This window comes from Nicotiana tabacum, chromosome 22 (assembly GCF_000715075.1).
Source record: "Nicotiana tabacum cultivar K326 chromosome 22, ASM71507v2, whole genome shotgun sequence".
Classification (NCBI taxonomy): Eukaryota; Viridiplantae; Streptophyta; class Magnoliopsida; order Solanales; family Solanaceae; genus Nicotiana; species Nicotiana tabacum.
In genome coordinates this window covers 190,926,640-190,944,365 of record NC_134101.1, presented here as the reverse complement: position 1 = coordinate 190,944,365, position 17,726 = coordinate 190,926,640, and the positions used below count along the sequence as shown (strand labels likewise).

At 36.7% G+C, this 17,726-nt stretch overlaps 1 protein-coding gene across 1 annotated transcript; it reads left to right on the top strand.

The window, feature by feature from the left end:
* The first annotated feature begins 1,290 nt into the window (after positions 1-1,290).
* On the top strand, positions 1,291-7,471 carry LOC107801034 (calcium-dependent protein kinase 26-like). The gene is made up of 8 exons (XM_016624296.2): positions 1,291-1,631; positions 2,338-3,386; positions 4,400-4,543; positions 4,647-4,799; positions 5,261-5,376; positions 5,550-5,717; positions 6,098-6,322; positions 6,962-7,471. The coding sequence occupies exons 2-8, from the start codon at positions 2,492-2,494 to the stop codon at positions 7,082-7,084; spliced, it is 1,824 nt and encodes a 607-aa protein (XP_016479782.1). The 5' UTR covers positions 1,291-1,631; positions 2,338-2,491; the 3' UTR covers positions 7,085-7,471.
* Positions 7,472-17,726: the final 10,255 nt, after the last annotated feature.

Below are 17,726 nucleotides of genomic sequence, written 5' to 3'. Positions count from 1 at the left end.
AAAATTAACTTAGGTCTATATTTAAACAATCATTATTGTTCCTAATTGTTTTAACATCTCATCAAGGCACTAAACTAGTGTAACTTTCTAATGAAGAAGGGATTCATGATGTCAGACTACCTTATTCGTCAGGTATAAGGTGCAAGTTTTACAGCATAGGGCACAAATGATGAAATGCAATAACTTGCCAGTCATATTATTAGTAAAATAAAAATAAAGGTGAACCAACCGAATAATTTGAAATTTTACGTAAGATCTCTGAAATGGGACAAAATAATTTTGCAAAAATATTTTCTTTTCTCTAGCTATTAGAATAATATTACTTGCTAGTCACATATTGATAGAAATATAAAAAGGAGGACTAATCATATAAATTCAATTTCTTAGTTATGGTATAATTGGAGTATCGGGAAAATTTAGTAATCGCAATATGAAAATTAACTTAAGAGAGAAGTGGTTCCGCCAAACCCTCAGGCAGAGGCCGGCCGCCGGCCGCCGGTAACAAGTTGCTTAGACCTACACAACTGGCATTAGATTAAATAATCCAAATTGAATCTCTGAGTGGCTCACCACTTCCTAAGAGGCTAAGACATTTCATCTTATTTTTATCCTTTTTTGGCAATAGAAGACTTGATAATTATCCTTTTATTTGGATAATTTTCTTAGACCCCTAAAACTTTTTGACAATTTTAGGCACACCCTTCAAGTTTTGAGGATTAGTCTTTGAGCAGCTCAAAGTTTTAGATTAGGTTTATTAGGGTGAAGATATACTTCTTTCCTTTTGCACATTTGCATTTCTTCTGACCCATCAAACTATTATAACTACACCTATTTCGTGCATCTAATATACATAATCTCTCTCTCTTCCTATCTCTCTTGCGATATTATAATGTACTTGGTATATATATAAAATTATTTGAAGTACTTGATTTTTTTATACCTCAGATTGGTTCGTTCTTCTGATCTCGCTCGCAACCAAATCCTCTATACACTTGTATAACCCAACGTAAAGGAAAAGTAGTGAGTATATGAAATAATTAAAAGGCAATGTCTGTTTTTAACAAAAGTAGGCAACATTATGAACTATCGAAAACCTAAGGGGGGTGAGTGAAATTATTTGCATATGTTTTAGCATTACTTGTGCAACTATAGTATTTTCATCCAGACGCGTTTGTAACTGAAAAACCTGCCACTCTCCCTTCTGTCCCGCGACATTCTCTCCTGGGTAAATTACCAAAACAATTCTAACAAGAAATTAGTAAATGTAAAACCCCTAAACCAAAACCTTTCATCTCAAAAAAGAAAAGAAAAAAATTACTAGGTAGCATTTATATACAAGTGGATAGCGAAAAGTTTTCTTCTTCTTGGTTCACAGATAAAGCCCATTTCCAAATTCAAAAACGTTCCCTTTTTCTTCTTTCTTTCCTTCCGGGACTGGGTTGCTCAAGTTTTCTTCTTATTTACTCAATCTGGGTTGGTGATTTTCTCATTGAATACTTCATTACATTATATTCATCTTTTTACGTATTGAGTGGTTCTCAATAAATGTCTCATCTTTGGCTCTTGCTCTTCCCCATTTCTTGAAAAGAAACCATAGCTCAGAAGATCAGTACTAGCTAAGAAATTTCATGGTATGTTCTGCATTAGTCTTTTTTGGGCTGATCGCAATTGTGTAGGCACACTGCAGTCATATATATTCATGCTGAACTTTTTGTTATCCCAACTTGTTTGCTGTTTATTCTTAATGTTATTTTAGTTTTTAGTATGTATCTCTCCATTGCTAGAAAACCTTTTTCTTATTGTTGGGATTTGCTCCATTGATGATTTGATTGTGTGAAACACTGTTTCATAAGTCATGTTCGTTAATACCTAGACTCTTTTGACCCTTCATACCCTGCCTTCTCTATCCCTCTTCTTTCTGTTTTTAGGGCGATGACGTGTCATTTTTCGGTGCTGGGAACTTGACTTTCCGGTGAACTGTATTTTCTAAGAGATTACAACATAGTTCAGTGATTTTAATGATACAAAAAATATTTTTGTTGATTTTACTGATGCGACGAGTAAACTTAAGTGACCATGTGTGAAATCAACCCTCAACTTTTGTACTACTATTTATTTGGAATTAGTAAGTTTCTGGAGTTGAAAATTTACAGGGTCAAGGTTAAGCCAAATATATGTTGATGTTGACATTTAATCGATATCTTCAAGTTTTTGGAGTTGGATTTTACAAGGTCAGACGAAAAAACGAAAGGACCTTTACAGGGTCAAGGATTTTAGTTTTGAAGTGTGTGAAGCATGTAATGATGTTGACTTTCATTTTCTTCATTTGTTTAACAGTGATTTGAGTAGGTCATACTTTTGAACAAACCATCATATTCATGGTTTACTGCTTCAAATTGTGAGGAGAGAAATGGGGTTGAGTTTGGTTTTTAATGCTTGAGCTCAAGTGTGAATAGCAATTAATTTGCAAATACTGGTGGAGAAGTGATAGATGGGGAACAATTGTGTTCATGCAAAGATCTCAAAGGATGGATTCTTCAGCTCCATTTGGTGGTCGCGATCACCAGATATGATCACGTATAAGAAAAAGGAAAGCGGTTCCCAAACATCTACTACAGAGAAAGAGCCTGAAGATCCTAATTCTGTTCAGAATAAGCCTCCTGAATTGGTGAAGATAGAGAGTAGACCGTCCGAGCAGGTGATCATCATCGTAAAGGATGAGATGAAAGATGCACGAGTGGAAGACATGATCAAGATAAAAGTTGATTTGAAACCTGCACAAATGTTGGGGGGATCTGAAAAGGCTAAGCCGGCAGAGGCTGCAAAAGCAAGGAAGCCTCACAATGTGAAGAGGATGGAAAGTGCAGGACTCCAGGTTGATTCCGTATTGAAAACCAAAACTGGTCATCTAAAGGAGCACTATAATTTGGGGGAAAAGCTCGGACATGGCCAATTTGGTACCACATTCCTATGTGTAGAAAAGGCGACAGGAAAGAAGTATGCTTGTAAATCAATTGCAAAAAGGAAGTTGTTGACAGATGAAGATGTGGAAGATGTAAGGAGAGAAATCCAGATCATGCATCACTTGTCGGGGAATCCTAATGTCATTTCAATAAAAGGGGCTTATGAGGATGCTGTGGCAGTTCATGTCGTGATGGAATTATGTACCGGAGGTGAACTCTTTGATCGGATTGTTAAGAGGGGGCATTACTCCGAGAGACAGGCTGCTGAGCTTGCAAGAACAATAGTTGGTGTGGTAGAAGCTTGCCGCTCTCTTGGAGTCATGCATCGGGACCTTAAGCCTGAAAATTTTCTATTTATCAATGAGGACGAGGATTCACCTCTTAAGACTATAGATTTTGGGCTATCTGTATTCTTCAAGCCAGGTATCTGTTCATTTCCCTTCATATTCTTTCATTTTATTTCCACACATTTTTGGTTGCATCGAAATAACCACTTCTTCTGCAAATAGAGCTGCAAAATTCTTTTTCAATGAAGCTCTACGGATAAGATAAGAGTGGAAATGTTCTTCGCTTAGATAACAATTTTGTAGTTCAGTTTGTACCATTTCCCCATATAATATAGCTAATGTTTTAATATTTAATTTTCTGACCCAGAACGGAGACATATAGTTTGGTTCCCCTAGTTGAAAGCTGATTTGTGGCCTTACCTGGTGGGTGATCTAATAACATTTTCTTCTGGAGGAGAAAGACTTCACAGCAAATGAAAACAAATTCAGGAAAATCGATAAAAGAATCCTTAGCTAGTACATACAATTGTAATCTATGGAGAGACACACACAATGCTAATAATGTGGAAGGATAATTGAGGATATCTATTGTTGATGTAATAAAAGGCAATGCCTGCGTAGCTGATAATTGCAACTACCCCTAAGTTTATTTCCTCAGCAATACAAATTCAGGAGTAAAGTGTTTAAGGGTTCTCCTGGAGTGCATATAACGAACTAGTGATCATCGAGCTGTCATAAAGTAATCTAAAAATCTAATATTTGTAGATTATTGTCAAGTCCAAGATGCAGTGGAATGGTGAGGGATCACATTACTCTAATTGAGCTTTTATTGAAATGTTCAGTTTTTACGGATCAATTACTCCAATCTACAAACTTATAAAGCTACAAATTCATTTTACAGATCTTTCTTCTTTATAATTCTTTAGTAGGAAAAGATGCAGATTTCAAGAGCTTATGGATTAAAAATTTGTAACATTTTTCCTTGTATGCTTGTCATTTGATCAGGAATATATATTTCAAGTATCAGTTATTTTTCACACAATTCTAAAACTATCTACACGATATGCTTTCTGGAATTACCTTGGTTTTTTTCCTTATGCATGTTGGTTTTACAGTGTCTAGATCATTGATTTAAGTTATGGACCACAGGGAAAATATTCGATGATGTTGTTGGAAGCCCTTATTATGTTGCTCCAGAAGTTCTGCGTAAGCGTTATGGTCCAGAGGCTGATATCTGGAGTGCAGGTGTTATAATTTACATTCTTCTAAGCGGCGTTCCTCCATTTTGGGGTGGTAAGCTGATCTTTTAATGTCTTGTGAGATGCCACATTTTCATAAGTTTATGTTGGATGAAGTACAGAATGAACTTCTCATTCTTCTTTTGATATTTGGACAGAAAGTGAGCAGGAAATATTTGATGAGGTTTTACATGGTGATATAGACTTCGAGTTGGATCCTTGGCCTAAAATCTCTCAAGGTGCAAAGGACTTGGTTAGGAGAATGCTTGTCAGAGACCCCAGAAAACGACTAACAGCACATGAAGTTTTATGTGAGTCATCATTCATCTTCACTTTTGTATTCAGAATGTAGCTAACTATAACTCTGAGGACAACTATTTCACTTCGGAAGCAGGAGAATATAATACTTCGAGTCCTCCTTCTGTTTGTCCGATAAATGTGAGCCCTTAAAGTATGATGTATCTTTCGCGTCCAGTTCAAATATGACTGAATACATAAGTTTTCTGATGGAAGTAAGATAATAAACCACTCGTTATATAGGGTACTTCGTTATTCTAGTTGGTTATAATATGCAATGTTAATGCAGTAATGTTGTTTGCATAAAGTGGTTTTAGTTGTATGTCATTTGAATTAGATCATCTAAACTAGTCTTGTTTTCTTTTCAAAGTCAATAAGTTACCTTTTTATTCGAGTGATTACCAATACAGGGCTGATGCTTTGGCATTGAACATTCAAAAGTTTCCTTTTGTTATTCTTATATTTCCTTTTGCAGGTCATCCTTGGGTGCAGATTGAAGGTGTGGCCCCAGATAAGCCTCTCGATTCTGCAATATTGACTCGCTTAACACAGTTTTCTGCTATGAACAAGTTGAAGAAAATGGCTATCAGGGTAGGTTATCCTTAAATGCTATAACCAGACAAAAACAATAATGTAATTTCTACTTAAAATTGCAGTAAAATGCTACAACTTGTACAGTTACATGGAAAGTTGATTTAGTTATTGTTTTTCTTCTAATTTTTATAGTTATCCATGTCTTCTAAAATGAAGTTCTATTTATGCAGGTTATTGCAGAGAAACTTTCTGAAGAGGAAATCGCTGGCTTGAAAGAGATGTTCAAAATGATTGACACAGATAACAGTGGCCAAATTACTTTCGATGAACTAAAGATTGGATTAAAGAAATTTGGAGCTAATCTTAATGAATCAGAGATACACGACTTGATGAAGGCTGTAAGTAATAGGCATCTCTTTTTCCTTCTAGTACTAAATGTCATGTCATCGACTTTTTTTATTTTCATACTGGAAGGTTCTTTTCTTCGTATTTCAAAAAGGAAAAGCAAAATTTACCAAATTTTAACGCCTAAAAGTTTGAATTCTAAAGCTGCATCACACAGTTTTAATAATTTTAGTGACAAATTTGCATTAATAAATCTTGAAGATGATGAAACTTATGCAGAAATTTATAGTTTATAAAGATGATGTTATGAGCAGTTTTAGCTTAGCTAATATCTAAGAACTTCACAAGTGTGTGTACTGTAGGCAGTCTTCCTTTGATAATATAATACATCTCTTTCATTATATTTAGCTCCAATCTTCTGCTGAAAATGCAGGCGGACATTGACAATAGCGGAACAATTGACTATGGGGAGTTCGTAGCTGCAATGTTGCATGCCAACAAAATCGAGAAGGAAGATTATTTGTTTGCAGCTTTTTCATACTTCGACAAAGATGGAAGTGGTTATATTACAGCTGATGAGCTTCAAAAGGCTTGTGAAGAATTCGGCATTGAGGATGTCCACTGGGAAGAAATGATTCAAGAAGCTGACCAAGACAATGTAAGTTGCCTCCTCTGCCATTTCTTTACTCCAAAAGATTGTGCTTAACAATATATGAAAAATTTGTATTAGCTTGTAACTTTAATATCGACCAGAGTGCATAAACCAGTATAAGAAATTCGTGTCTAAAGAAAAACTCCAGATTTTTGTGCCACGTAAAATAAGAAAAAGGATTAATTCTTTTTCTTTCTTTGTGATTTTAATTATTATTGACCGTTTTATAATGTGTTTATTAACTACTGTAACTTAACAGTATAGGTAATCTTCTAAATTATGCATAGACATAGCTGTCAGTGATGACAAAAGTTATCTGTTTCTGTTTTGGCAAGTCCTCTGGGCACCTTTGGAATGTGACAAGATACCAGCAGCTCTTTACTCCATAGTGCCAGTTGTAGAGTTTGGTAGCCCAAAAAATGTCACATTAAGCACACTAGCGTTGGACGGTCAGACAATGAAACTGATTATTAGGCCATAGTCAAAATTCATAAAAAACATATGCATATGTCAACCAACACAAAGTTCAAAACCCTTAGCGTCTAAATTCTGAATCCGCCATTGACTACTCATTGATACTTCCGTCCTTTTTACTGGCATTAATTCTTGTTCCGTTATTACTACAACTATCTTCTAATCTTTCAGGATGGTCGGATAGATTACAATGAGTTTGTGGCCATGATGCACAAAGGAAATGCAGACTTGGGTAAGAAACGGTTGCCAAATAATTTTAACATCGGATTTAGGGAGGCATTGGAGGTCTGCTGATACAGACAGTCATGACCTTTTGTAATTCTTCTTTTCCTGTCTTGTATTCTCTTTGTAATAATCCCACGTTTTCAACATGTATAGAAGTGTGGCAGATTTAAGTGTCATTTGATGCTGGCACATAGCAAATGCCAGCTCCCTTTCATCTAGTCTGGAGCTGTGGCTTACTTGCTTGCCACTTCAGTGTTTACTCCTAAAGATAAAAGTATTGAAAACTATAGGATGTAATATATTTCAGAGGAAGCAAGATAATGGTTGTTACCATTTCTCCTTTGCCCTTTTTTTATTTGTTGTAGTATTGAATATCTTTGTATACTATAGACCTTTGTGGTCCGGCACTTTTTCGGACCCCGCGCATAACGGGAGCTTAGTACCCCTTGTTGTTCTTATTGAATATCTTCAACAGAGTGTACTTTAACCTTGTTTATACTCCATTATCTTATTCCCCATATTTGTGGAGCCTCTTTATGTCAATTATAACCAGATAATTTGCTTTTTGTTAAACTAAGTTATTTAACCACTTGCTGGACTCAACTGATTAATTAGTGATAAATCAAGAATGGTAGTTTAATTCGCACTTCGAAGGTCATTATTACACATAACCGTGTAAAGGCTGTTTAGAAATTAAGATGACTAAATTATGGAAATGACTGATCTTTCTGTATAACAAGTAAGAATCAGTATTTGCTGGAGGAATTTAGAGAATAAAAGTTATGCAAATTAGTCAACGTGATGATGCAATCCGAGTGCATATCCTTCTTTAATTGCACTTTCAACCTAATTTACTCAGCTTACAGTTGGCCCAAAACCTGTCTAATCAAAGTGATAAACTAAAAGAAATTGTGATAATAAAGTTGGGTCCAACCTAGTTAATTAAGGAGAAAAGGAAAGTCATCATCTTTGGAAAGGATAAGTCCTTTATTTTTTAGTACTGACGATTTATACTAATTGCAATATTTGCAAGTGACAACCTTAACTTTTGGTGGCGTAGTGGCAACCTATGTTCTCTACGTATCACAACTTGTTTGTCATTCTTGCGGAAGCCAAATGTATATAATGTGAATGAGTCACAACTACTATACCAAAAATATGGTAGCCACTAAATAATAAACAAGACAATAAAGCAATAATAAAAGGAACACCAGAATTTACGAGGTTCGGCCAATTTTGCCTACTTCCTCGGGCACAACCAATATTTTATTTCACTCTAAAATACAAGTAAAATAATACTAAAGAAAGAAGATACAAATGCCTTAAGAAGATAAGAAGGCAAATAAGAGGTGTATCTAAATCCTAAATATTAGGCCTCCTTTTATAGGGAAAAATTCCCTACCAAAAGGCTAACCCACCGATGTGGGATTTGCCAAATTCAACAAATCTCCACCTTGGCAAAATTTCACATCTTCAATTTTTTCTCTCAATAACAAATTTTGGTTGTGTCTTCATCTTCAATCTTTAGTGTTCAACAATGTTGATCAAATCCAAACAATGTTGAAACTTGACCGCAGTCACCACTTTTGTCAGCATATCAGCAGGATTCTCTGTAGTATGAATTTTCTTCATCATGACTCCACCTTCTTCTATGATTTCTCGTACAAAATGATACCGAACATCAATGTGCTTCGTCTTTGCATGATAAACTTGGTTCTTCGCTAATTGAATAGCACTTTAACTATCACAAAAATTGTGATACTTTTTTGTTCAACACCAAGCTCTTTTAGCAATCCTTGAAGCCAAATTGCCTCCTTTACAGCCTCTGTAATAGCCATGTACCCTGCCTCTGTTGTAGACAAAGCAACTGTTGACTGCAAAGTAGACTTCCAACTAACTGGTGCTTTTGCAAAAGTAAACACATAACCAGTAGTTGATCTTCGTTTGTCCAGATCACCCGCAAAATCTAAGTCACAGTATCCAACTACAGACTGATTGCATTCCTGCTCAAAAACTAACTCAACATCTACAGTATTATGAATATACCGTAGAATCCACTTCACAGCTTGCCAATGCTCCTTTCCTGGATTATGCATATATCTGCTAATAACTCCAACAGCTTGTGAAATGTCAGGTCTCGTACAGACCATTGCATACATCAAGCTACCAACAACATTTGTGTATGGTACCTTTGACATACACAAAGGTAGTTCAGCTTCATCCTTTGGCGACATAGTAGTACTTAGCTTAAAATGGGGAGCAAGTGGAGTACTAACTGGTTTAGTCTTGTCATCTATGCCAAAACGTTGAAGTGCTCTCTTCAAATATTCTTTCTAAGATAAACAGAGTTTCTTTGAACGTCTATCTCTTATTATCTCCATGCCAAGAATTTTCTTTGCCTCACCCAGATCTTTCATCTCGAACTCCTTCTTCAGTTGAATCTTCAACTTATCAATTTCTTCCGAATTCTTGGAAAGTATCAACATATCATCAACATATAAGAGAAGATATACATATGAACCATCTTTAAGCTTGCGCAAATACACACAATGATCGTATTTGCTTCTCTTGTACCCTTGCCGCAACATAAACTCGTCAAATTGCTTGTACCATTGTCTAGAAGATTGTTTCAATCCGTACAACGATTTTTCGAGTTTGCACACCATATTTTCTTTTCCATCAACTTTGAATCCTTCTGGTTGAGTCATGTAGATTTCCTCCTCCAAGTTTCCATGTAAAACCGCAGTTTTTACATCCATCTGAACTAGTTCCAAATCCAACTGTGCTACCAAAGCCAACATAATTCTAATGGAGGAATATTTTACAACTGGAGAAACACTTCATTGTAATCAATTCCCTCCTTTTGAGTATATCCTTTGGCCACCAATCTTGCTTTGTAGTAAACATCTTCTTGGTTAGGAAATCCTTCTTTCTTTGCAAATACCCATTTGCACCCAATTGCTTTTTTTCCTTTCGGGAGATTGGCCAGTCTCCATGTATGATTCTGATGAAGGGACTGTATTTCATCATTCATGGCAATCATCCACTTATCTTCTTCTGAACTTTGGACTGCGTCTTTATAAGTGGTAGGAACATCATCAACTGCAATTGAGGTTGCACAAGCAACCGTCTCTATGAGACGAACAAGTTTCGTTATTGTTCTTTTTGGCCTGCTGGTTGCTATTGATTCAAGTTGTTGTTGAGGTTCCTGAGTTGGAATCTCCTCTACTGGCTCTTCTTCCAGAGGATAATCTTCATTTGTTTCCTCTTCTGCTTCTTGTGAAGGAAAAATAAATTTTCCCTCAAACTTCACCTGTTTAGAAGCACCTTCATTTTGTCTGGTATCTTCTGTTACCTTATTTACCATAGCAGATTCATCAAAGGTAACATCTCTGCTGAATATTACTTTCTTTGTCATAGGACACCATAAGCGGTATCCTTTGACTCCAGAAGTAATCCCCATAAAAATAGCCTTCTTTGCCCTTGGATCCAATTTTGACTCTGTCACATGATAATATGCAGATGAGCCAAACACGTGCAAAGAGTCATAATCTACAGCAGACTTTCCATACCATTTTTCAAATGTTGTCTTGCCGTAAATAGCAGCAGATGGTAGACGATTAATGAGGTGGCATGCATATGTAATTGTCTCAGCCCAAAATTCTTTGCCCAAGCCAGCATTGGACAACATACACCGTACCTTCTCCAGCAAGGTCCGATTCATACGTTCTACCAATCCATTTTGTTGTGGTGTATGTCTGACAGTGAAGTGTCGGACGATGCCATCATTTTCACAGACCTTATTGAAATGATCGTTTTTGTATTCACCTCCATTGTCTGTGTGAATACTCTTGATCCTCTTGCCTGTTTGATTCTCCACCATCATCTTCCATTTGAGAAAAATTCCCAACACTTCATCTTTGCTCTTCATTGTATACACCCACACTTTTCGGGAAAAATCATCAACAAAGGTTACAAAATAGTGCTTCCCACCCAATGAAGGTGTTTTGGAAGGACCCCAAACATCAGAGTGTACATAATCCAAAATGCCTTTAGTATTATGGATCGTTGTACCAAATTTAACCCTTGTCTGTTTCCCTTTGACGCAATGCTCGCAAAACTTCAAGTTACAAGCCTTTACTCCTTTTAACAATCCTTGATCTGATAGAGTTTTCAAGGATTTTCCTCTAGCATGTCCCAAGCGCATGTGCCATAGCCTGGTTGCTTCTGCCTCTTTGTCGTCACTGGATGTCACTGTCGTTGTCCCAATAACTGTACTACCACCATAGCGGTACATATTATTGTTCTTCCGATTAGCCTTCATTACCACTAGTGCACCGGAGCATACTCTCATCACTCCATTTTCTGCAATGATTTTGAACCCTTTTGATTCTAGGGCTCCCATAGAGATGAGATTTTTCTTCAAATCCGGTATATATCGAACATCTGTTAATGTTCTGATCATTCCATCATGGTTCCTTAATCGTATTGAACCAATGCCATATGAGGTAAGAGGGTTGTTATCCGCTATGTGGACGACTCTATATTCTCCTTCTTGAAAATTCACGAACCAGTCCCTGTTGGGACACATATGATAGCTACAAGCCGAGTCCATCAACCATATGTCTGATAATGTTGATGGCTCTGTTGTAACTAATGAGAAGTCTGAATCATGACCATCAACTACATTTGAATCCATAATGGTCTTTCCATTGTTATGTTTGGCCTTATTCTTCAACTTCAGACAGTCTTTCTTCCAGTGCCCCTTTTCTCGACAAAAGGCACATTCATCTTTGTTGGGTCTAGATCTTGACTTGGATCTTCCTTTATTTGTCCTCGTTTGATTTTGAGGACGACCCTCACAACCAGTGTTTCTCCTTCTCCGCCTTTCTGTTTTTCTCCCTTTCTTTGTTCATAGGTACAAAGCCGAACAAACTTCTCTGAGAGAAATTTCGTCATTCCCATAGAGTAGAGTAGTTTCAAGGTGCTCGTACTCATCAGGAAGTGACCCCAACAACATCTAGGCCAAGTCACCATCATCGAAAGTTGCATCTATATTTTGCAAATCTATGACCAACTTATTGAAACTGGTGATATGTTCATTCATCGTGGTACCAGGTGTCACACCTCCTTTTTCCGCCCCCGCGAGGGTACAAGGAGTTTTTTCCAATTAAAGGACAATCGAAACGGGATTTGTTATTTATTTCAGAGTCGCCACTTGGGAGATTTAGGGTGTCCCAAGTCACCAATTTTAATCCCGAATCGAGGAAAAGAATGACTCTATGTTATAGTCTGCGTACCAGAAATCTGGATAAGGAATTCTATTAACCCGGGAGAAGGTGTTAGGCATTCCCGAATTCCGTGGTTCTAGCATGGTCGCTCAACTGTTATATTCGGCTTGATTATCTGATATAATACATATTATAAACTTATGTTTAAATTTTATCCCTTAGCCGCTTTTATTATTATATTTCAAAAGAATGTGAACATCGTTTAAAAACATGTCTTTGGATTGCGTCACATGAAATGCACCCGCAATCCGGAACACATTTTTATTCAATGTTTTGGGATTTGGATTTGGGTCGTATGAAATGCACACCCGAGTTTAAGAAGGTAAGATTATTAAAATGCGCGCCTAAAGCAATTAGCGTATTATTATTTCTGGGTAAGGCCGTGGAATTTTGTTAAACGGCTCATCCCGAAGTCTAAGTAATTTTAATTAAACATTTATCGAGGGCCCCGCAATTTGTGCGTTTTATTGGGCTCATCTCATCTCATTTATTTTAAAAGGATAATCCTAAAGTGCCTACATTTTTTCTATTAAAATTGTCTCTACAAAATGAAAGAGAAAAGGTCTTAATTTATTTACATGCTTGAGTTGTTATAGTTGAGTTTCGAATATGATTCATAAATTCTGAAAATGATACAAGCAGGGCAGTCCGTTGCCAATGCGGGCCCAGGCCCAACGTGTATGGCATAAAACTAGACCTGGGTCGTCTTATTCACATGTTACTACCTAGTTACATTATACTAGGCATGTTCTCAGTTTGTCAAATTAAAAAAAAACTTAGCAATCTAATTTTAATCCTAAACCATTTACATGCTGAAATTAACCAATATTAATTAACTAAACAATATTCCTACAAGTTTCGAAATGGTCTATTCGTTTGATTTTTAACTAGACGGAGTTACTACACCATTTATTTATTTTTAAGCAATATATACAGATAGTTCATCCGTTAAGCTATCGTCAGATGTTCCACTATATATATTAAATAGCTACATGATTCTGATTTTTGTAAGCTAAATAATTTATATATACAAATAAAATTCAGAATATAATTAAAATAAATTTAGAACTTCAACTCTTCATTTTCGTATTCATGCTTCCTGTTTCAGTTTACAATAATCAACGTGTCAGTTGTGTACCTGATATTGGAAGCAAAAGAAAAGGGAGATTAGCAGAAATTCAGTAGCACACAACAACAGCAACCCCAGCAACCAGTAACAACCAGCAACAAGAAACTTAGTGACAGATTTTAAAATCAAGACAAAAATCCAGAAACACCAACAACAATCAACGGACAGAAGCAAAGAGAATCTTTTCAGATTTTGAAAGACTAGTTAGTGTTTAACCCTTAATTTCTGAATCCGTATCTCAGAATATTTGGATTGTATATCAGGTGTATACTATTCTTCTTTTGAATTTCCAGAATGTTTTTCTGTTTATTTTCTGAAGTCTTAATATTTTCGGAATTTTTTTTTTCTCTTAAAATTTTCTCTCTTTCTTCTGTATTCTGTCCTCTGTCTAAAATCTGATTCAAGTCCTTTCATTTATATCTCATCCCAAACCTTTTAATCAATTAATAAAACAACTATTTTCCCCTACCAAACCCACTATCTTCCCACTCATCCCCCTTTTAATCCCACTACCTAATGTTTTGTCCCCCACTATATTAAACTAAAGAATTATTCCCAACCCATTATGTCTTGTCCCCCATGCCTAACATAAACAATTATATCACACACACCCCATTAGAATTTGTCCCCCATGCTTAACATAAAGAATTATTCAAAATGTACAATTCCCAAACTACCCCTCCGACCTTATTACAATTACCATTTTACCCCCATCAGCTATAACCAATCAATTAATCAAACTCAACCAAAATATAGCCAATAAGACCAATTTCTTAAACAAACTCAACAACAAACCATATGAACACAGATGAATCATTCAACTTCAAATTAATGGAAATAAATTAACCATATTGGGAACCAATCCTGGTTAACTTAGACCAAAAATGGATGAGCAAGGAAACAACAATACTAACAACACAATACATGATTCAAACTAAATCAACAAATCAAAAACCAAAACAAACTCAAATTAAATTACTGGATGAACTTCAAACAAAGAATAAACATGCATTAAAATTTATTTTAAACAATAAAACATGACGGATTCAAACAACAACAAAACGATTCAACAATTTCTGAAAAAAATACATAACAACACATGAAACAAACTGAAGAAATAATTAATTAAACTTCAATTTGAATCTAACAAGTTAAACTAACAACTTCTCATGAACAAACTGAAAAATTAACAAAATAATGAACATGAACAAAACAAAGATCAAACATTTACCGATTTTAGATTTGAGAATATCAAAAACAAAATACGGACAAAAGTGAAACTCAAAATCAACTAACCGGAAATGACCAACGACGAACGGAAACGGAAAACTCGGACAGAAAACTCGACGTACAGGATCTCGACTCAACGAAAAACCCAACTTCTCTTTTATCCTTGACGAACTTTGTCGGACTTTAACCGGACTGCCTTGCTTTTCCTCCGTGTGTGTGCGATGGTGAGCGGCGCAGGTAGCAGCGGCGCAGGCAGCAGCGGCGCAGGCAGCAGCGACATGGCGGAGGATCAGCGGTGGAGGGGTTGTTAGTGTTCGACGAGCAGCTGGGGAGGTGAAGGGGGAGCTGCTCGACGCCTTGGCTCTGTCGTAGCAGAAGCAGCAGGAATTAGCAGCAGCACGAAGGGAAGACGACGCAGCCATCGCGAAGCTGTAGCAGCAGCATGAAGAAGAAGACGACGCAACCAGGGCGAAGGAGGTGGTGAAGCAGTAAGGTGGTCGTTTGGTTGCTGCCGGGGATCGTTCAACGTGAGGGGGGGGAGCTGGACGAAAATGGAGCTCGAAGGTGTGTGTGTGAAGGTGAGGCATGAGGGGAAAGGGCAGCAGCCATGGCTGCTTGCTTTGGACAGGTGAGGCAGCCATTGGAGCTTGGTTGGAGAGGAGAAGAAGAGGGGGGGTGGGTAGTGTCTTTAGGTTTTAGGTTTTTTGTTTTGTAAAATGTAAGATAGGGGGGTGTTGGGTTATGGACTGGGTCGACCCGGTTTTAAAATGGACCGGGTCATGGGGAAGGTTGGGTATTTTTTGGGCCTGGGTTGAAATTTGAAGAAGTGGCCCAATCCGATTTTCTTTATATTTTGCTCTTTTTCTTCATTTATTTCTCTAAAACTAAATTATAAAAATACTTAAATTATTATTAAGAACTAAATTAAGTTATAAAAGCGCAAATTAATTCCCAATAACAATTAACGCATAATTAAGTAATAATTAAGCATAAAATTGTACAATTGGACATTAAATGCTAAAAATGCAAAAAATGCCTATTTTTGTAATTTTCAATTTTTGTAAAATAAACTTAATTACTAACAATTGTAGAATTAAATCTTACATGCAAAATGCGACATATTTTTGTATTTTTTATTAATTTAATAAATAAACATGCACAGACAAATACAAATAATTATCCAAAAATGTCACAAAATATCACAAAATTGAACACCAAGGAAAATCATTTTATTTTGAATTTTTTGGGAGTAATTCTCATATAGGGAAAAAATCACGTGCTTACAGCTGCCCCTCTTTGCCCGAAGACACGAAGGGTTTTCGTGCAAAGATAAAGTGAGCGATTTTTGCCCATCTGAGTACTCCGTGTGAAGCATTTTTTTTTTTTGAAAAAGATTTGACTGAACCTTCGCTTCAGAGGTTTCCTACATATCCTGGGCAAAACAGGAATCAGGTCAATGTAGTTCGGGAAATTTTGGTAGCTGGGACTACCATGGGACTGCAAGGTTACTGCTGTTGCATGCTATTACCACTGCTTACCGATCTCCTTGTTACACCGTGTTTAAAAGAAAACAAGAAGCTAGGCTAGGCTACAACTTGTTCTTGTTGCCTTGCTTTCTTGTCGGCTTGTGTTTCCTCCGGTGCTTTTTCTTCCGTGAATTTGGGGATGACACTGGCCCTTTGCTTTTCTGAATACCAGCTTTCATCATTTCGTTCGGTCCGCTGGGGACATGACTTTCTTCATTAAGCTTTTCGGCGGTTCCTCTGGGGATACGGCTTTCTTCATCAGATTTGTTATGTTGGGCATGATTTAATGTTCACAGGCCGCTTCTTTCAAGACGCGTCTTTTCTTCATTTTGACTCACACGCTTGAATTTGTACTGGGACCTCTTGTTACAACCTTCTGCTTCCCGGTGCTGGGATTTTTATTGTTTCCTGCTGGGGATTCCTGTTGTAACCTTCTGCTTTCTGGTGGGGTTACTGATTTCAAAATCTGCAGTATAAGACTAAAAAGTATTCCTCTCTTCATGCGGGCTCCTGATTTCAAAAACAACTTTAAAAATAAAATGTCATTCCTTTCTTTAGGTTGACGAGATTTCAACAACTTTTAAAAATAAAACGTCTTTCCTCTCTTCAGGAGGGCTCCTGATTTCAACAAACTTTTAAAAATAAAACGACATTCCTCTCTTCAGGCGGGCTCCTGACTTCAAACAAACAACTTTTAAAAATAAAACGTCATTCCTCTCTTCAGGCGGGCTCCTGACTTCAACAACAACTTTAAAAATAAACGTCATTCCTCTCTTCAGGCGGGCTCCTGATTTTAACAACAACTTTAAAAATAAACGCCATTCCTCTCTTCAGACGGGCTCCTGACTTCCACAAACAACTTTAAAATAAAAATGCCATTCCTCTCTTCAGGCGGGCTCCTGACTTCAACAACAACTTTAAAAATAAGATGTCATTCCTTTCTTTAGGTTGGCGAGATTAAAACAAAAATAAAACGCCTTTCCTCTCTTCAAGTGGGCTCCCGATTTCAACAATAACTTTAAAATAAACGTCTTTCCTCTCTTCAGGCGGGCTCCTGACTTCCACAAACAACTTTAAAATAAAAATATCATTCCTCTCTTCAGGCGGGCTCCTGACTTCAATAACAACTTTAAAATAAAAATGTCATTCCTTTCTTTAGGCTGGCGAGATTTCAACAACTTTTAAAAATAAAACGCCTTTCCTCTCTTCAGGCGGGCTCCTGATTTCAACAACTTTTAAAAATAAAATGCCATTCCTCTCTTCAGGCGGGCTCCTGACTTCAAACAAACAACTTTTAAAATAAACGTCATTCCTCTCTTCAGGCGGGCTCCTGACTTCAACAACAACTTTAAAAATAAAATGCCATTCCTTTCTTTAGGTTGGCGAGATTTCAACAACTTTTAAAAATAAAACGCATTTCCTCTTTTCAGGCGGGCTCCTGACTTCAAACAAATAACTTTTAAAAATAAAACGCCTTTCCTCTCTTCAGGCGGGCTCCTGACTTCAAACAAACAACTTTTAAAAATAAAACGCCT